Source organism: Grammomys surdaster, unplaced genomic scaffold (assembly GCF_004785775.1).
Source record: "Grammomys surdaster isolate TR1022 unplaced genomic scaffold, NIH_TR_1.0 126298, whole genome shotgun sequence".
Lineage (NCBI taxonomy): Eukaryota > Metazoa > Chordata > Mammalia > Rodentia > Muridae > Grammomys > Grammomys surdaster.
In genome coordinates, this window is record NW_021621098.1 from 2,834,092 (window position 1) to 2,851,254 (window position 17,163).

The following is a 17,163-nucleotide window of genomic DNA, read 5'->3' on the forward strand; positions in this document are numbered from 1 at the left end:
ACTTTGCACACACCTGTTGTGCTCCAGAGGTGTCTTAGGCAACTTTGGCACTGCCCTTGGTTCGTACATGGTTCAGATTGGCCTCTCCTCTCTCCACTGCCACTGAAGCAAAGACAGACAGCAGCAACTGCACAGTCTCCAGTCTTCTTACCACACTCCCCACACCACTCCAACTAAGAAATGTTGTTGATTCAACAAGATGATGAAATTACAGAAAGATATAGCAAAGATAAATGTAAATAACCTTTTTCAAAAAAATCTGTAAGAAATAGTGGATTAGGAGGTTTAAAATCAAACCGGCAGATTGAGGCTAAGTATGTGGCCAATTTAGATAATTCTTTGGAAGAAAAAAACACATATTTTGCACAACAAAGGAAAAAGAATAGAATTGACCCATTTCCATAAAACTTCAGAGAATATTTTATTCAAACAACTTACAGGATTGTGTATATCCCATAATATCTAACTCAGAAATGCCCTGCTTACACTAGTAGGGGATTATAAAATACCTTTTCCTAATTAAAAATGTAATAATAGCTAATTTACTTACATCTTGTTATAATTTAGTTTTTAATTTTTAACATCATAAAGTAAGTATTTCTTAGTGTCCCATTCCTCTCAACTGTCTTGTTTATTTGATTGTTTGTTTTGACTTTTGAGACAAGGTTTCACAGTATGGCTCTTGCTGGACACAAACTTGATGGGGATCATCCTGTCTCTGCTTCCTCAGTTCTGAGATTCCAGTTATTGGCACATGGGCTATATATCCAAATTTGGGGAATAGAAAGAACATTTACTGCTTGAAGTTTCCCATCCTATTTTTAAGTAGCTAACAGTTAAGCCAATTTTGTGCAGAAATTAAGCCAATGTCACAAAAAAATCACAAACAGGAAGCCTAAATATTAAGCATTGTGACTTTTAATTTTTTTATTCAAAGCTAAGTTAATCTTTGACAAGTTCATCTGAGTTTCCATTTTCTCCTTTATAAACAGTTGACAAAATGCTTTCTTGTCCTTTCCCTAAGACTAATGCAAGAATTCATTGGTCTTCTGTGAAGTCCTAATCCTTTCTGAACATTTTTCTAGGGACTGACTGCCGAAGGGGCTGTGTTGTGATACACAGGTCCTGACAACTTTGGATGCAAATGAAGCAGTATAGCCTTCTCTTGGGATAGCCATCATCACCTACCCAGCATTGTAAAGAACTGCTCGGGTATGTTTGTAAACTGGATCTGTACACATGCTTGGGCACAGGCATCTTTGAATACTCTTTAGAACATAGGGTCACCACACCAGTGAAGGAGTCTGACTCTGTCATCAGAAAATCTGATTCAGACAGAGTTTGGCCAAAGTATTTTGTCATGTTGGTTTCACAGTATAGAATGTAGGTAAGATAGGATGTATTTAAAAGAGACCCCCCAGATTGAAACACCCAGCTCCACAGTTAACTCATCTCCACAATTCCTTAAATGCAATACACTTTCCAGTAGATCTTAGTCCTCCTTTCTTTGGCCCAGAAAAATGCTACCTTGAAGTTGGCCTTTCAAGGATGCTATCAGCTATGAGAAACTTTAACTTTAAGCTTTAACTTAAAAGAAATGATGGAGTAAACCTCTGGAAGAAATTCGAAAATGGACTAGATAGACAGATGACCTGTTGAATCAGAGGATGGTGATGCCACTGTTCACTGGGGTCAGTCTGGAAGGAAGCTGATTTTCGTTTGATGTACCAGACAACACACTCAGTTGCCAGTTTTGGCAACAGATAGGGGGCATACTTGCTCCTACCTGTATCATTCTCTTGACAAAGTTCATCTGTGAGTAAAGTTCTTCAGAAAAATTCCCCTACCATGACATTGGCCAGAAATATCAAATGCCATCTACATCAAGAAGAGGCAACCCAGATGAACAGTTTCTATGTGTTGTGTTTATTTGCAAGAAGCACGTTGGGGACCAGCACAAAAACAAATGAAGTGATTGTGTAAGCACCCAACAATGTCTGTCAAAGCATGTGAAACTAGAAAGTCAATGTCCTTTCCATGTCCCACTGGTCTTCCAGTGTCAAGCTGTACCCATCTACTGTGTTCAGAGTACTTGCTGCCTTTCCAGTGTGTTGTGTCCTGGCAAAACTAGCCCCTTGCACTGAACACCAGGGAAAGATTTTTACCAAGACACAGAGCTTGTTGCCTTGAGCATTCAATCAGACGTTTTCTCCTCTCTCCTGTTGTCTGTCTCTGGGTCTCTTTTCTTTGAGAACGCCCTACATAATCAACATTGGGAGTGCACACCAGCCCAGAGAAATGAGCTTTCCCTGCAGCCTTTCTAGCCCCTGACTGTGGGTTCCTAGTTGACACCTCACTACTGCATTGCAGAAGCAAAATACGGGTCTGTTTTCTGTGCAGTCAGCATTTGCTTTTCTGCTCTCTTCCGTGTGGCAAAGTACTATCAGACCCATCTGTATATCAAATATACTAAACAATTAACAGTTTTTCTAGTATGCTCCAGTAGTTGCTTTGGTTTGTAGAAAAGAGATTTTTTTTAACAAGATTGTAAGTATACCACAGTTCCTGAAAGTGATAACTCAATACCACCCATCTAATCCCTCTTTCCTTATTTTCTTTGTTCAGTCTGTGAAACACGAGCTTACTTGCAAGGCTGAGGCCCAAACCTTTGATGTGGTTCAATGTGGAGGAAAAAAAATTAGTGTAATAAAGATTATGTTAAGACAAAGAAAAAATTCCGGAGCTGATGAGCATAAAAACTGTGTTGACATCTCAAAGACTAAACCAAAGGTCACTTCTACCAGATTTGTCCACAAGCTAATAAAATGACAATTACGAGGAAGGGAGTAAAAGCAAGCAAATGTCCTCGCTCCCCACAAACGAAAAGCTGGATAGGAGTGTGTATCTGTTAGCCAGACAAATGACTACATTGAGTGAGCAAAGGCACACTTGAAGCTTATCTTCTGACTTTGCATCATTACCTGAACTGATGACATGATCTACTTTGTTGTCTCATACATAAAATTAACCCTAACTAATAGAAAAACTTAATTTAATATAGATTCCAATAATTCATCTCTTAATAGTAAGCTAACCCAGGGAAAATTAGTTTAATTTTAATTAGTTGCTAACGTTTGCTATTAGGTCTTTGCAGTACCGTTAACACTAACTGTCAGTGGTAAATGCTTTTGATGCTTAGCTGAGCACTTCAATGCTCTTGTCTCAAATGTAGACTTCAGTTCATGGTTTATAAGTTCTAAAGGACTAAAGTCCTTGCACAACTCTAGTTCTGCCTGTCAACCTAGACACAGGTACTATCATGATGCTGACTGTGTACATGTGTGTATACACAAACATGTAGAACAGAGGTGGATGATAGGTGTCTTATTCAGTGACCTCTCCTCAGGTTTTTAGACAGTATCTTTCACTGAACCCAGAACTTCATTCATTCAACTAGATTGGCTGGCCAGCAACCCCCAGCGAAACTTCCTGCCTGTTTTTCCAACTCTGGCATGACAGACATGACCCACTGCATGTGAATTTTTATGTGGGTACTGGTGACCCAAACTCAAGTTCTCATGCTTATGGACTGAGAATTTTACTATCTCCCCATACCATTTAACACTTTCAAAAATGAAAATATGCTAATCTATGTAGGTAGCCTTTTCATTTCACTCCCAGTAGTTACAAGCTTTATTCCTTTAAGTTCAAAAGACATGTTTAGATGCTAAAACACTGGACATAGTTATAGGCATAATTTAGCAAACCACCTTAGAGGAGATAGGGATTTAAGTGCACCATCTTCTGATAATTCAGTGCCACACTGTCTCCTTCAAAGGTATATCTGTGATGGCCTAAATCCTCCCCAGTAAGCTTTCCGTTTGATAAGTTTCTACCTCCTCCCAATAGTGCCCAGGTGCAAAGCTAGGTTTTCACACATTTGAGTAACACATCAAAAACACCAAATCCTTTCTTGATTTGTACATTTTGGACCTGACTTGAATGGCGGGAATACTGTGTCATTAGCCATGTGCTGTGTAGGAGCTCCCATGACATGTAAGCCATGTATATCTAACTTGAGTCCTGTCATAGTCCCCAGACAGCCCAATTCCTTATATCTAACTTGAGTCCTGTCATAGTCCCCAAACAGCCCAATTCCTTATAGTATGTTCTACTTCTCCCAGATAAAGCATTTAAAGATTAAGGGAAAAGGTTATCTAGTCCTTAAGGTCTCATCCCTCAAGGACTAAGATATCAGCAAAGAGTAACTTCTGCCAAAGTCTATTATTTAATATAGTACTAGGTAGATGGATAGACTAGAAAGAAAGAGAACTCAACTCTACCCCTTCATGTATAGCCTTTTTATTGTAACTAAAGAAAAAATAAATGTATTGCTATAAACTATCTTTATTTTACAAAACAATTCTTTCTTGTGTCTTTTATATAATGAATACATCAAAGACATTTAGACTACCTTGTTCTGTAAAACTGACTATTCATGAGTCATTTAGTCGAAACATGTTTATTGCAGAGAAGAGGTACAAACACGATCTCTGCTTTAGCTGGAGGCTGAAGCTTGTGTTATTAGAGCCCATGTTCCCGTTTTGCAGTGTTATTTAAGACCTGGCAGTTGCTGGCTGTTTGCTTTTGCCAGTCTGACTTCAACATCTAAAGGTCTTCCAAAAATCTCCTCTGCCAAGAAATGACTAGCTCAGAATGAGATTCTGAATAGGAAAAGCATTAGTCGAGGATTTACCTCACCCAGGCCAGTGCTGGGGAATCTGAAAGGGACTGTAGCTTGTCACATTAATTATGTGCTTGTCAGATGGATCTAAGTGGGAAGAAATTCTACACTTGAGGATCTCCAAGACAACCTGAAACAAATGTTCCTCATACAGAATTTTGCCATTTCCTGACAGAGGAGTCAGCCCAGGAAAATTTTTCAAGTATTTCATTTTTTTCTCCACGCTATAACGGATGGCAGACCCCGGGGCTGGGGAGTGCAGATGGAGCATCTTTTCTGCCAAGGCAGATGGTCAGCCTCAGAGGCCCAGATCTATCTGTATCGATATGTTTCTGAAGAGCCAGTTTTTGTATCTCAGTATACACTGTCTGGAACTCTCAGCATTCACTGTGCCCATAATGGCTCTCTTTGCTGAAGCATCCTAGCAACATATCAACTAAGCAAATAAGCAGACAGCAGAACAAGTGGCGTTTATCCAGAGCTGCAGGGGGGCAGTGAAGATCTGCCACCATCCAGAGACTCAGGATCAGTGTGTGCTGAAGCTGGAGCCATCGCAACAGCAACATGAATTCAGTCATAAATACTGAAACAAAGCCCATGGCCTTTTGGTGCTATTCGCCTAACAGAAGCTATGCAATTGCTAAAATTACCTAAATACTTTTGGACCAACTGTATTTAAATTGGCCCAATTAAGCCTCTCTGTTCCCACCATTCCAATCTATTACTTAAAAGACTTTCATATCCTTGTGAGAACAATTTCCTTTGAGATTAATAGCTATCTGAATGAATACTGTTGAACCCAAAGAAAGCCTACTATAGTTACAAGATCCAACCATTTGCTGAGACTAGTATGAGGGTTGAGTTCCTCAGAGAAGATCTCCTTTTGCTTCTACACCATGGTGTACTATACCAGCTATTCACTCCAAATGAGACTTACTATGGAGACTCACATGATGAACATGCTTGTCTGGAGTATCTACTTACATCACAGCCTCAGGACACCTGAGAGGTTCAAGCAGAAAGACTGCTCAGTTTGAAGCTAGCCTGGATGACACTGTGATTCCCAGGTTATCTTGAGCTACAAAGTGAGACTCTGTCTATAAAGTAAACAAAAAGTCAAACAAAATAGACTCTGACAAGGAGACTATCTGGGGAATGCAAATATTCACAACAAACAGTATATGCTTATCTGAAAATGGTCATGTTAACATAGTACCATGTATAATGAATACATAGAATGAAAAAAATATGTTAAGCTAAAATGTTTAAAAAACAAAATAAAAAAGCAATTTGCCTCCTCAAAAAAAAACTTAAAATATAAATCCTGGATCTTAAAGTAGCTCATAACTGGTGTCTGATTTTTCTTATTTCTATTTCTTATTATTATGTTGAATGTGAGTATAGGGCACAGTGTACAAATGGAAGTCAGAGGATGGCTTTGTGAAGTTGGCTCTCTCTGGCCACCTTTACATGGATTTGGGGGATGGAAATTAAGGCACTCATAGCCACGGAGTCTTTGCTGGTCTTTTGTAGCTGGCCTCAAACTTCCTGCTCAGCCACCCAAGTGGCATGAACCACCATACTCAACATAACTCAGAACAGTTAGACAGTTGAAAGTATTTCAATAAGCCAACTGGTACTTAGAAGGTAGAACATGAAGAAATAAAAGGAATTGACTAAAACTAAAAGCTTCTTTGTCTGAGAAGCACAAAGAAATCAAGAGATACAGATTTCTTTTTTTTAAGAGAGAAATGGTTTATTTGGTAACAAGGAATAAAAAGAAATTCTTTAATTCTTCTCTCTTGTGGTTGGACTGCAGTGGATAGATGGACGGCGACACAGTAATCGCTCCCTCAGACCAGATATGCTGCAATGCAGATGCCATAGCTGCATGAGTCCTCTAGACAGAGGGGCTGGCCTCTGTGCTTTCTGAGGTTTCAGTGGCTGTTGCAGTTTCCTTCTTGTCTTCAGGCTTCATGGCAGAAAAGAGAAGTACTTCCTTGATATTGTTGGAATCTGTGAGAAACATGGTGACTAGATCGATACCCATGCCCCAGCCAGCTGTTGGGAGTAGCCAGTATTCCAGGGCAGTACAGAACATGGCCTCATCATCACCAACAGCCTTGGCCTTGGCCTGTTCTTCAAACAGCTGCCACTGCCGCACAGGGTCATTCAGCTCAGTGTAGGCATTGCATATTTCCTTCTTCATGACAAACAGCTCAAAGCGCTCAGTTAGACCCGATTTGGAGCGGTGCCACTTGGCCAGAGGACTCATGATCTGTGAGTGATCACAGATGAATGTAGGGCTGATGCACGTCACCTCGAGGAACTCTCCAACAAGCTTATCAAGGAGCCTGGCTGTGGTCCGAGGTGGGGGGCATTCAACAGCTTTTGCAACACAAATATAATCAAGAATTTTTCTAGTTTCCTCAGTTTCAAAGAGACTGGTTTCTGTCAGCTTCACACCTAGGGCTTTCTCAAGCTCTTCCACCCTGCTGATTCTTCGGAAGGGTGGGGTGAAGTCAATCTCGTAGGCTTGGCCTTCTGGCCCATCTGGGTGGTAGGTGATCTTGTAACTGCCTGTAATGCTTTTCACCATCCCTGACAGCATCTTCTCTGTGATTTCCTTGAGGTCATGGTAGTCTGCATAGGCCATGTAGAACTCACAAGTGGTGCACTCAGGATTGTGAGTCAAATCAATCCCTTCGTTCTGGAACTGGCGCCCAATTTCATAAACCCGGTCAATGCCACCAACCACCAGCATCTTATGGTAGAGTTCTGGAGCAATTCTCATAAATAAGTTCATGTCCAGCTCATTGTGATAGGTGATGAAAGGCTTGGCCACAGCTCCCCCAGGAATGATGCTCATCATGGGAGTTTCGATCTCTAGAAATCCCAGCTCATCCAAGAAACTTCTTATGTATGTGATGATCTTAGAACGGACGATAAATTTCTGCCTCACACAGTAGTTCAGGATCAAGTCCAAGTATCTCTGATGATACCTTGTTTCCTTGTCTTTGAGGCTGAAGTGAAGGTGAGGCAGCATGTGCAGGCAGGGGGACAGGAGTGTCATCTCCTGGGGGATGATGCTCAGCTCACCCTTCTTGGTTTTCCCAGGATTCCCCTCCACTCCAATTATGTCTCCCCGGCGCAGCTTGTTATTGATATGAACAAATTCCTCCTCTGATTTATAATTCCTGGAGTTGGCCATGACTTGTTACTTGACTCCCTCTCCTCGAAGGTCATAGAAGATGAGCTTTCCCCCAGAGGCTCTCTTGGCATGGATGCGACCTGCCACTTTTAGGGTGACATCAGTCAGGTTGTCCCCAGGCTGCAGGTGACTGTAGTCTTGGATGAACTGAGTGAGAGAGATGTCCACGTTGATCTTGTGTGGGTACGGGTCCTCCCTACTGACCTTCAGCTGCTGGACTGCTTGACTTCAGATCTTGTAGTATTGATTTGGGTCCAGCGTCTCCTCCTCAGCACCCACACCATTGTCAGCAGTGTGGTTGGTGGCAGAAGCAGACTGGTTTAGCTGTTTCTCGCTGAGCTCTTTCTGCTTGGCCTATTTCTCTGCCAGTTTCTTCTCAGCTTTCAGATGCCTCTTCAGCTCATTCTTGCTTAGTTTCGGCTCGCCATCCACATTGACTTCACTCTCCTGCAGCGTAGCCATCTTCCCCACTGGCCCAGGAAAAAAACTGTGAGATACAGATTTCAAAGACCAAATTTCATATTTGTAACAGATGCCGCTATGAACTTTGATTGTGTTGAGAATCATCTGTTACTAGACAGTCCCTGCCAAGGAAAGCCTGTGTAGAAGAACTCTACAGATATACTATTCTCCAGGTATGGGAAGAGTATCACAAACTTTGCTATATGATACACTTAGGACTTAATCCTTACAATAACCCAGTGAAGTAGGTACTCACATTATCCCAATTTCTAGAGGGACGTAGTCTAGCCTAGAGTAATTAAGTGATATACGCAATACCTAATGATGAGTAGGTGGTAGAGCTATAGGGTCACTTCACTGCTCTAAAAGATTGTTTTTTAATTACCACAAACAGTAAATTCATGCAAGGAAGAAAAATCACTGGGCTCATATTTCAACACCACCATCCACTAACTTGAACATGTTACAAAAAGATTCAGAATCTATTTTCAACACTAGAAAAAGATAATACTCTACCCAAGAAGTTATTGGGATAATTTCATTAAATATATATAAATGTCAATAAAACACCTACCTACTTCATTGTAGGTACTCAATAGACACTACATCACTCCTGAATCTAATGGTCATTTATAAAATTGTACTACTGAAGCATTGTGCTTAGCTATGGGACAATAAAACAAGCAGCTGTTTCATTCAGAGAACAGTAAATTGCTAATAATTTGCTGAGATTTAAAAAAGAAAAGAAAAAAGGACTTATTCAGCCAACTCTCAGAACTGGTTTTCTGTGGGTTGAGAATATTCCAACCCTTACCTCCTCAGGCTTCTTCACCCCACCTATATTTTGTCCCCCTCTTATTTATGTGTGATTTTAGTAGTATGGTGCCTTGGCCAAGTTAAAACTCTTCATGACTCAGGTTTGTTTTTATACTGAAAACAATTACAGTATCTGAAAGCCCTATGATGCTCTGAGGATAAAATGAGAGAATCCATATAATATACTGACAGCAAGGATAGGCACACTGTAGCTGGTTCAAAACATTAACTGCTATTCTTAACATGACTATAATAAAAATCCTTTCCTGAGATCCCTGAGAAACAGGACTGAAGCAAAGTTCAATTGCTTTGTGGATATTGTGGGTTTGTTTTATTGTTCTTGAAACAGGGTCTCATATATCCTAGGCTGTTCTATCAAACTTTTTATGTAGCCAAGATAGACTTGAACTTAAAATTTCTCTGCCTTATTTCCCAAGTTCTAGGATTACACATGTGCCACTCTGCCCAGTTTGTGCATTGTTGAGGATAAACCCCACCCACCCGAGCTTCATGCTTGCTAAGCAAGAATTCTAGCCCTGCCCCCTCCTTTCAGTCAAAAAATCAGAATGATAAAACTCACTGATAATTAAATAGTAAATAAATGTTTTCCAGAAATGTATCTCTCACACCCATGAGAGGGAAAGAGCATGAAAAGAGACATGTGAGAAGACATACTGCACTTTCTTCCTAGGGCTTCAGAATTCCAGGGAAGGATGGTTACAGTGGAAATCAGTCATATAACATCAGAGTCCACATTCCCTCTGCTAAGCTGCGCTGTTCCTGTGGGAAGAAACAAGATGTTGAGCTTAGCAAATCTTCACACACTGACATTCACCACCCCAAAATTTTGAAATTACTTTAAAATAATGATGGAATTGTTTTTAACTTTGATTACCCAAATACATATTCTGAAGATGAGTTTTCTTGTAGATACAGCAGTACAATCGTTAAGACAGTAGCAGTGAGTGGGGTTCTGCATTTGGTTCTTATAAATCAACTAGCACTTTAACCAAGTCACGTTGGCCATTAGTCAAAGCATTTGAAATAAGTACATCTCAGACCCTCTCCCTCCTCAAATTTCTGTCAGATAAATGGGATTACTACTTCCTTTGACTTTGTCTAAGCTCAGAAGTACATATGGACAACAGATTCTACAAAAATATTGCCAGTTTCCATTTTAGTCTGTGAAACATAATTGCCATTTTAAGGTCAAAAGAATTAGCATTTTATTATCTTGTGGTTATAACCCCCTAAAAGACACAAATACACACACACACACACACACACACACACACCTTTCTTAAAACAAGTAGCATGCACATAAGTAATTTTTCTTGTCGTGAGTTTATGCCTTCCTTATAGTGCATTTTGCCAAAGAAACTTCAGACATAAATGAACATTCTCAGGTATCCTAGCAACAAGATGTGATTAATAATACCTCTCAGAGCAGGGCAGATAAAATGCCTTAGAGTAAACGCAAACTCAGAACTGGCTACTGAGAAATTGGTAGTGCAGTGAAGGAAGGTTGATCAGATTCCATGACAGACTTTATTGTACAAAGAAGGAAACAGGTAAGAGAAAAAACACATTTTAGACAGAGAGTACATTTGATCATGATATTACTACATATATGAGAACACTCCCGCCCTATATGCATGCATCTGCAGTCAACATATGTGTGCTTATGTGTGAAATTGTATCATCAAAAAATGCCATCAAATAACTTTCTTTTCCTTAGGAGTGATAGCAGTCACTGAGGTGACCTGTTCATTATTGGTGACACATTCTGTGCATGCCAGTACTTGTCTGCGGCTCTGACATATCACAAATTGTCAACTGTGATTAAGAGACTTCTATACACAAGCCATGGAATATATACTGTAAATTGACATGTATTTGATGTTTCTCTGTGTAACAAGACAAATGCAAAAGCTTCGAATGACATCAAAGATCAGTGTACATAAATAGTCATAAAATGTGAAATTTTAGTGTTCAATTAAGTACATTTTCTCATATAAGAGAAAACTTTTACCCTGAAAATTCAATTTTTATGAGATGATGATCCATTTTTATTTCTCGCAGGTGGAAAACTGAATCTTGGTTTACACAGAAATAAGATGCAAAGCATAGTTTGCTGCTTTTAAACTAGAATGTTATAAAATAAAGCGTAAGTAGGACAGAATGCCTGCTCATTATTCTGAAAGCCTCTCTGTTACTTTATCACCCACTTTTCTAATATAATAGTTTTCTAGGTTGTCAGTAGTAATTTAAATACCTGCTAAGAGCTATATTCTGATTGTGCGTTCACTAAATCTGACCAATACTAAAATCAGCTTCATGTTCTCTAGTGTTTTGGGGTGGACGGGCATCTTAAGGGGCTCCCTGTATGCCAGTGCCATCTCAGGTAATGGTCTTCAAGGCATAGCAGGAGACATCAGGAGGTAAAACTAGGACTCGCTGAATCTAAGCATCAGCCAGGCACTAGACTTAGAGTTTGTAATACAAACAAGCAACTAGAGGAGCACAGGAAGGTACCCCAAGAGGAAGAGGCTTCATCGAACTGTTACATGCACTCTGCTCTAAGAGGTCAATAAGAATTCATCCTTTAGAATCTGAAAGGCAGGAATTATAAGGCAGGGCACTCCAGGAAGCATTTGGGGGAGTCATAACATCTCACAAAATGAGTATTATGAATGGTACTTAATGGATAGATGAAGGAAGCAAGTGGTGGCAAAATCATCTAGTCACAAATGTTATTAAAGGACATGGACTTTAATCCTCAGCAGAGAGGAATAACAGCAGAGAAGATAGTGAAGTCAGTTAGAATCCCTTCATATCCATGAGGTTATCTCAGGAAAGTAGGTCAAGTTCATGACTCCAGTGACGGCAGTGAGAGAGGAGGATAGAGAAAGATTTGTGTTCAGATGTCTGAGTAGGAGCCCCCAGGTGCAACGGCTTCGGAGAATAGGATAATTACCTGTGGTGGACATGAAACATGCTGCAACAGAAGCCACAGCCTGGGGTTTCCACTAGACTTGAAACCTAGGTAGAAATTGGATCATAAGATGTTGGTTGCAGTCTAGTTTCTTGCTCTGGAAACCAAAGTTGAGAGAGTACAAGATTACATCATCCAAATAGAGAAAGATAAAGAGACTGAAAAGACAGCGGGTTGTCTTCTGCAAGAACACAGGCTAACGTCCCTTGGTCAATGTAATTTGTCTTATGTACTTTATCTTTGTAATTTAAAGTTTAGTGTGTATACAACTAAAAGTACAGATCTAACTGTTGTTCCCTGTGATAGAACTGCTAGCAGGAGAGACTCATTAAGTAATATTTATACAGGCATCTCTACTTACAAAGCTTTTTCATATAACCTAGGAGCAAAAATTGTTTTTCAGTAAAACCTTCAACTGTGTCTTCTATACTCCCTTCTGAAACACTGGGTCCCAATATCTCATGGGAATTTCGTCCACTTACATGGGCTCACTTCATTTCCACAGCATTGAAAAGATGCAGTTCTGGTTCCTCACTTTAAAAAAGCCTAGGAGCTGCCCACTTCTAGCATCGCTGCAGTTGTATTACCTCATATAGTAAACTGACACGAGCTTTGAGCATATTTATAACAATTTTCCCAGTCAAAACAATAATAAACTTTTACTATTTTCCAGGTATCTGTGGGAATCTTGTGAATGGCTAGTTCTGTCTACAAATGTGTTTCTTTTTCTAGGATAGAATACTGTGACATAAACCAGTTTAAGGGAAAAAGTCTTTATTTTAGTTGACTGTTCCAGAGAAGCCATGGTCCATCATGATGGAGAAGGTATGGCAGAAAGGGCATGAACCTACTCCATCACATTTCAGAGGGGGAGAACAGGAAGTGAGGCCAGAAAGATTCAACCCCATCTCCACCCTCCATACCTCCCACTGACAATCATTCTTTGAACAAAGCTTCATTCCCTAAACGTTCAATAACCTTCCCAGAAAGCACCATCCACTGGAGAACTATTCAAATATAGAAACTCATTAGAAACATTACTCATTCAAAGTCTAACACCATGGGCCCATGAATTTGCATGAATCAAAGTCATCTAAGTTCCTGTCTATGGCTAGTGACTAGATGTGTTTATGCCTCTCGGAGGCTGATGGTCGCTGATGTGAGTTCACTGGATATTGACAGGAGGCCTCAGTTCAATGTCATGCGGACCTTTCCATGGACTGCATAGATATCATCATATACATTATCTGTCTTCCCCAATGGGAAGAGTTTCAAGAGACAGAGAGACAGAAACTCCTTCGTGTTTTATGCCCAACCTTGGAGGTCACTCTCCACCATTTCCACAAAACCTTGTTTATACAACCCTGTCTAAGTCAGCAGTCAGAGAGATTTAAAAGGAACTGGCGTGTCAAAGGATGGAAGACATGGACCACTGAGGATGCTATGACTGCCTTAGACACGATCACTTTCAACTTGAGTTTTACAAAAGTTCATTCTAATAGAAGTTAAAGATTCTCCAGAGCATTGCTATTCTACAAACACTTTGCTAAGTTAAGCTTTCCATAAAATATTTTAAAGCTTATGAAAACATATGAGGCACCTAGCAATCCTAAATGTATAACCAAATACTACAGGTAGCTTGTCCTGTAGAAAACTTGCAAAAGGAAACATATGCCTCACTTGGTAATAAATGAGGCCTTTAAATGGTCTGTTCATGCTATTTATCTGTTTGAATCATTGAAATAAATTGCAACCCACAAGTCTTCTGGAAATAGCCCAAATGAAAATGATTAATCAGAGTGCCAATTAAAGGGATTCTCCAATACATGCATCTGGAGGAGGATAGACTTATATTTTAGTGTTTTAAAGACATTAGGGACTTGAAGAATCAGTTGGATAAAGCTTACATATAGCTTTGATATGTTACGTAATTCCTTGATAATGTTCCAGCCACGAAATGTTGCTAGGCGACAAGAAAATGACTGTGAAAGGGATGACTCTCATCTACCCATGCTAAAGCAATGCTTTCACCTCTACTTTGGTGTCCTTTCACACCACTATCTGGGGCACAGCTCCTTATCTGAGCCTTGAAGCCTGTAGAAGTGTCCCATATATTAGCATTAACACTGGCTGGTGTCAGCTAGAGCTCTTGCTCCCACAGACCCATTGATAGGATGCAGAATTTCATGAGTGAGAGATGGCATCCTCAGCCTCATCTTCCTCATTGCTCCCTTACTTTTCTAGCTCCTCCCACAAACATACCATGTAAATTTGAGTGATCTGACAGCTTTGGATGCTCTTGCAAACTCTAGCCCAAATATCCTAGAATTTATTGTTTATTCTCAACTCAGATTGCCCTGATTTCCCAAGGATCTCTGCTACTTCTGCACTCTCATTATCCCCCACACAACAGAAATGTAGTGCTATGAATTCTCAGTTACTGAGTTCGGCCTATTTGTCTCTATCATTTGCCTTTACATTCTGTTTGACTCTTCACTTCTGCCATCTGCAAAAGATCAGCATATCCTGCATCTATAATCTCAGTTTTGATTTTTTCTAGGCGTCCTATTTGCATAACACTTTAAACTCAATAAATTCACATAAAATCCCTCATTTGCTTACCCTGTCACTCCCCCAAGAGCATCATCACATGTCCCAAGCTATCTGAGTATCCTTGACCTTGCCACCTGCCAATCACCTCACCTTTTGTAAATCTCTGGGCTCTGTTTTGACTGCCATCACCTCTGGCAGCTACTGCTTTGCATCCTCACTAACCATACCCCAGTTCACTCTCTCATTACCTATTAAATAAATTCTACGTACTACTATTGGAGGTAACATCTCTAAAGCAAGCTCTAAACAGTTCCTCAGTATGAATTGTATGGTACTCAGGCTACTCTGTTCCTGTTTGGTCAATCCTTGTTAGCTGTCTTGGTCATTGTTGATCTTACTTTATTTAGCTTTCCCCCAATGCTTTAAATAGGAATTATTACTGTTTAGGCTTATTGTTGGGAAAAGGTATTTTATCAATAGCTTTACTCAATGCTAGACCCTATGTGCTACACTATGTACCTACTAGGCAAGATGTCACCACTAGCACAATAGTGGCATGGCTTTTAGAGAGTAGCCACACATTTTCTGATGAGATTTCAGGCCTGCTATTCAGGAAGGAATTTATGTTTGGTACATTAAACCTTGTATTCTAAATTACATGGATGTCATAGGCCCCAGATGAAACCAATCATTGTTGTTTCTGAATGATCATGTTATCAAAACTGCCTTCTTGATAATGGAGTCTTAAAGTCCCACAGAACAGTTCTTACATGCTTACAGTTTTATTTTTAAAAGGTTGTTTGAAGCATTATTTTCTCCTTGTCAACTATAAGTTCTCATTATTAAATCACACAGGGCATGGCTGAGAGATAGTGGCTCTGCTCTGACATTATCATAAAGAAACTTTTCATCTTCATTATAGTATTGTATTCTCAGGACCCTCCTCCATAACTTCTCTTCTCATTTCAGGGAGAATAGAGAGGAAGAGAGAGCAGAGAGCAGCATCGGGTAAGATCTCCCTTAATTAGCTCCAGCTCCATTTTCTGCTTTTATTTCCAACTTCTAAAATGTGGCTCTAACTTTGCATTCAATTTTTCACATTAAAATTTATCATTTATGATCCTTGACTTGATCAATATTAAATTAATTTAAAATAAGTTAATAGACTTAGATTTTATTTTGGCTTTCACATCAATCAATTATATCCCTGTCATTATGTCTTTCCATTCAAAAGAAAATGAGATGGAATGTTTAATTTTTCATGATTATATAACAAAAAGAAAGTCTTAACAGTCAGCAATTTTAAAATAAGGATATTTTCATGATTGTCAACCAGCTCCTTTTCTCAGGAATCTATGAATCTCGGTTGTTTTTCTGAAAAGCCATTTTTTGAGTTATAGGATTTTTTTTCAAGACTGTATTAACTGTTTAACTAAGAAAATCTTTGTATCTGGGAGAAATTGTTAATGTGTTTTCAATGATTATAGAATATAAACTTTTCATATTTCTAGAGGTAGCTGTTACTTAATCAATGCAATTGCATACTTTATGAAGTCAATATTTGCTAACTAATGCAAAAGAAGCCTTTATATGTCCATATTTCCCTATTTGGTTTTTTGATCTAAAGTCATGGGGGAAAATAAATTTCACTCACTGAGCAAGCATTCAGGTTAAGACATTGGAGCCCACTAGGTACAGATCTGAAAAGAACATGGGAAATACTAATTTCACTTACATGCCTGTGTCCAGCCCTTTACAAATTTCAACAGCCATGTTTCTTATCCCTAGAGTAGTTGAAAGCTGCCAATATAAAGATAAGATATTTCTAATACTGTTCTTCCCACTGGGGGGTCAGTTCACAGGTGTGGTATGTTTCTCAATAAGCTACTACAGTTAATAGAAGACAGCTTCTGCACCCTCATCTAAAAGGGAATAGAGCTCCAGGATTCCTTGTCACTAGAATTACTATCCCAGCTTCCCTTTTAAAATTTGCTGGCCAGCAATCCTAGATGAAATAAATAGCTAACAATCCAGTGAATATAGTGGAGAATGGTTGAAGATGACATCTTATAGCCTTCTCTGTCCTCACATGCATGTATACAGGTGCAAGAACCCATAAACTCACATCCTTGCACCATGAACCCACAGGAGCATGCATACTCATACATACACATATATGCAAACACACACACACACCCCAGCTGTAAGATCTGAGATGATGAGATGATAATTCATAGATAAAGGTAGTTGCCACTAAGTCCTATGGTCTGAGTTCAATCTTTAAGAACCAAAGGTAGAAAGAGAGCATTGACTTTTGAAAATCATCCACTAATCTCCATTCATGCACTGTAGCATGGGTACCTACACATGCACAAACAAATA

The 17,163-nt window shown here is 39.5% G+C and overlaps 1 protein-coding gene and 1 pseudogene across 1 annotated transcript in view; one reads left to right on the forward strand and one right to left on the reverse strand.

Moving 5' to 3' along the window:
• Positions 1–17,163, forward strand: part of Chst9 (carbohydrate sulfotransferase 9) — a 263,667-nt gene that overhangs the window by 111,608 nt on the left and 134,896 nt on the right. The window contains exon 3 of the mRNA XM_028759526.1: positions 15,751–15,789. Within this exon, the coding sequence (XP_028615359.1) occupies positions 15,751–15,789 (39 nt within the window). The remainder of the gene's footprint in view (positions 1–15,750; positions 15,790–17,163) is intronic.
• On the reverse strand, positions 6,645–8,417 carry LOC114614058 (annotated as a pseudogene).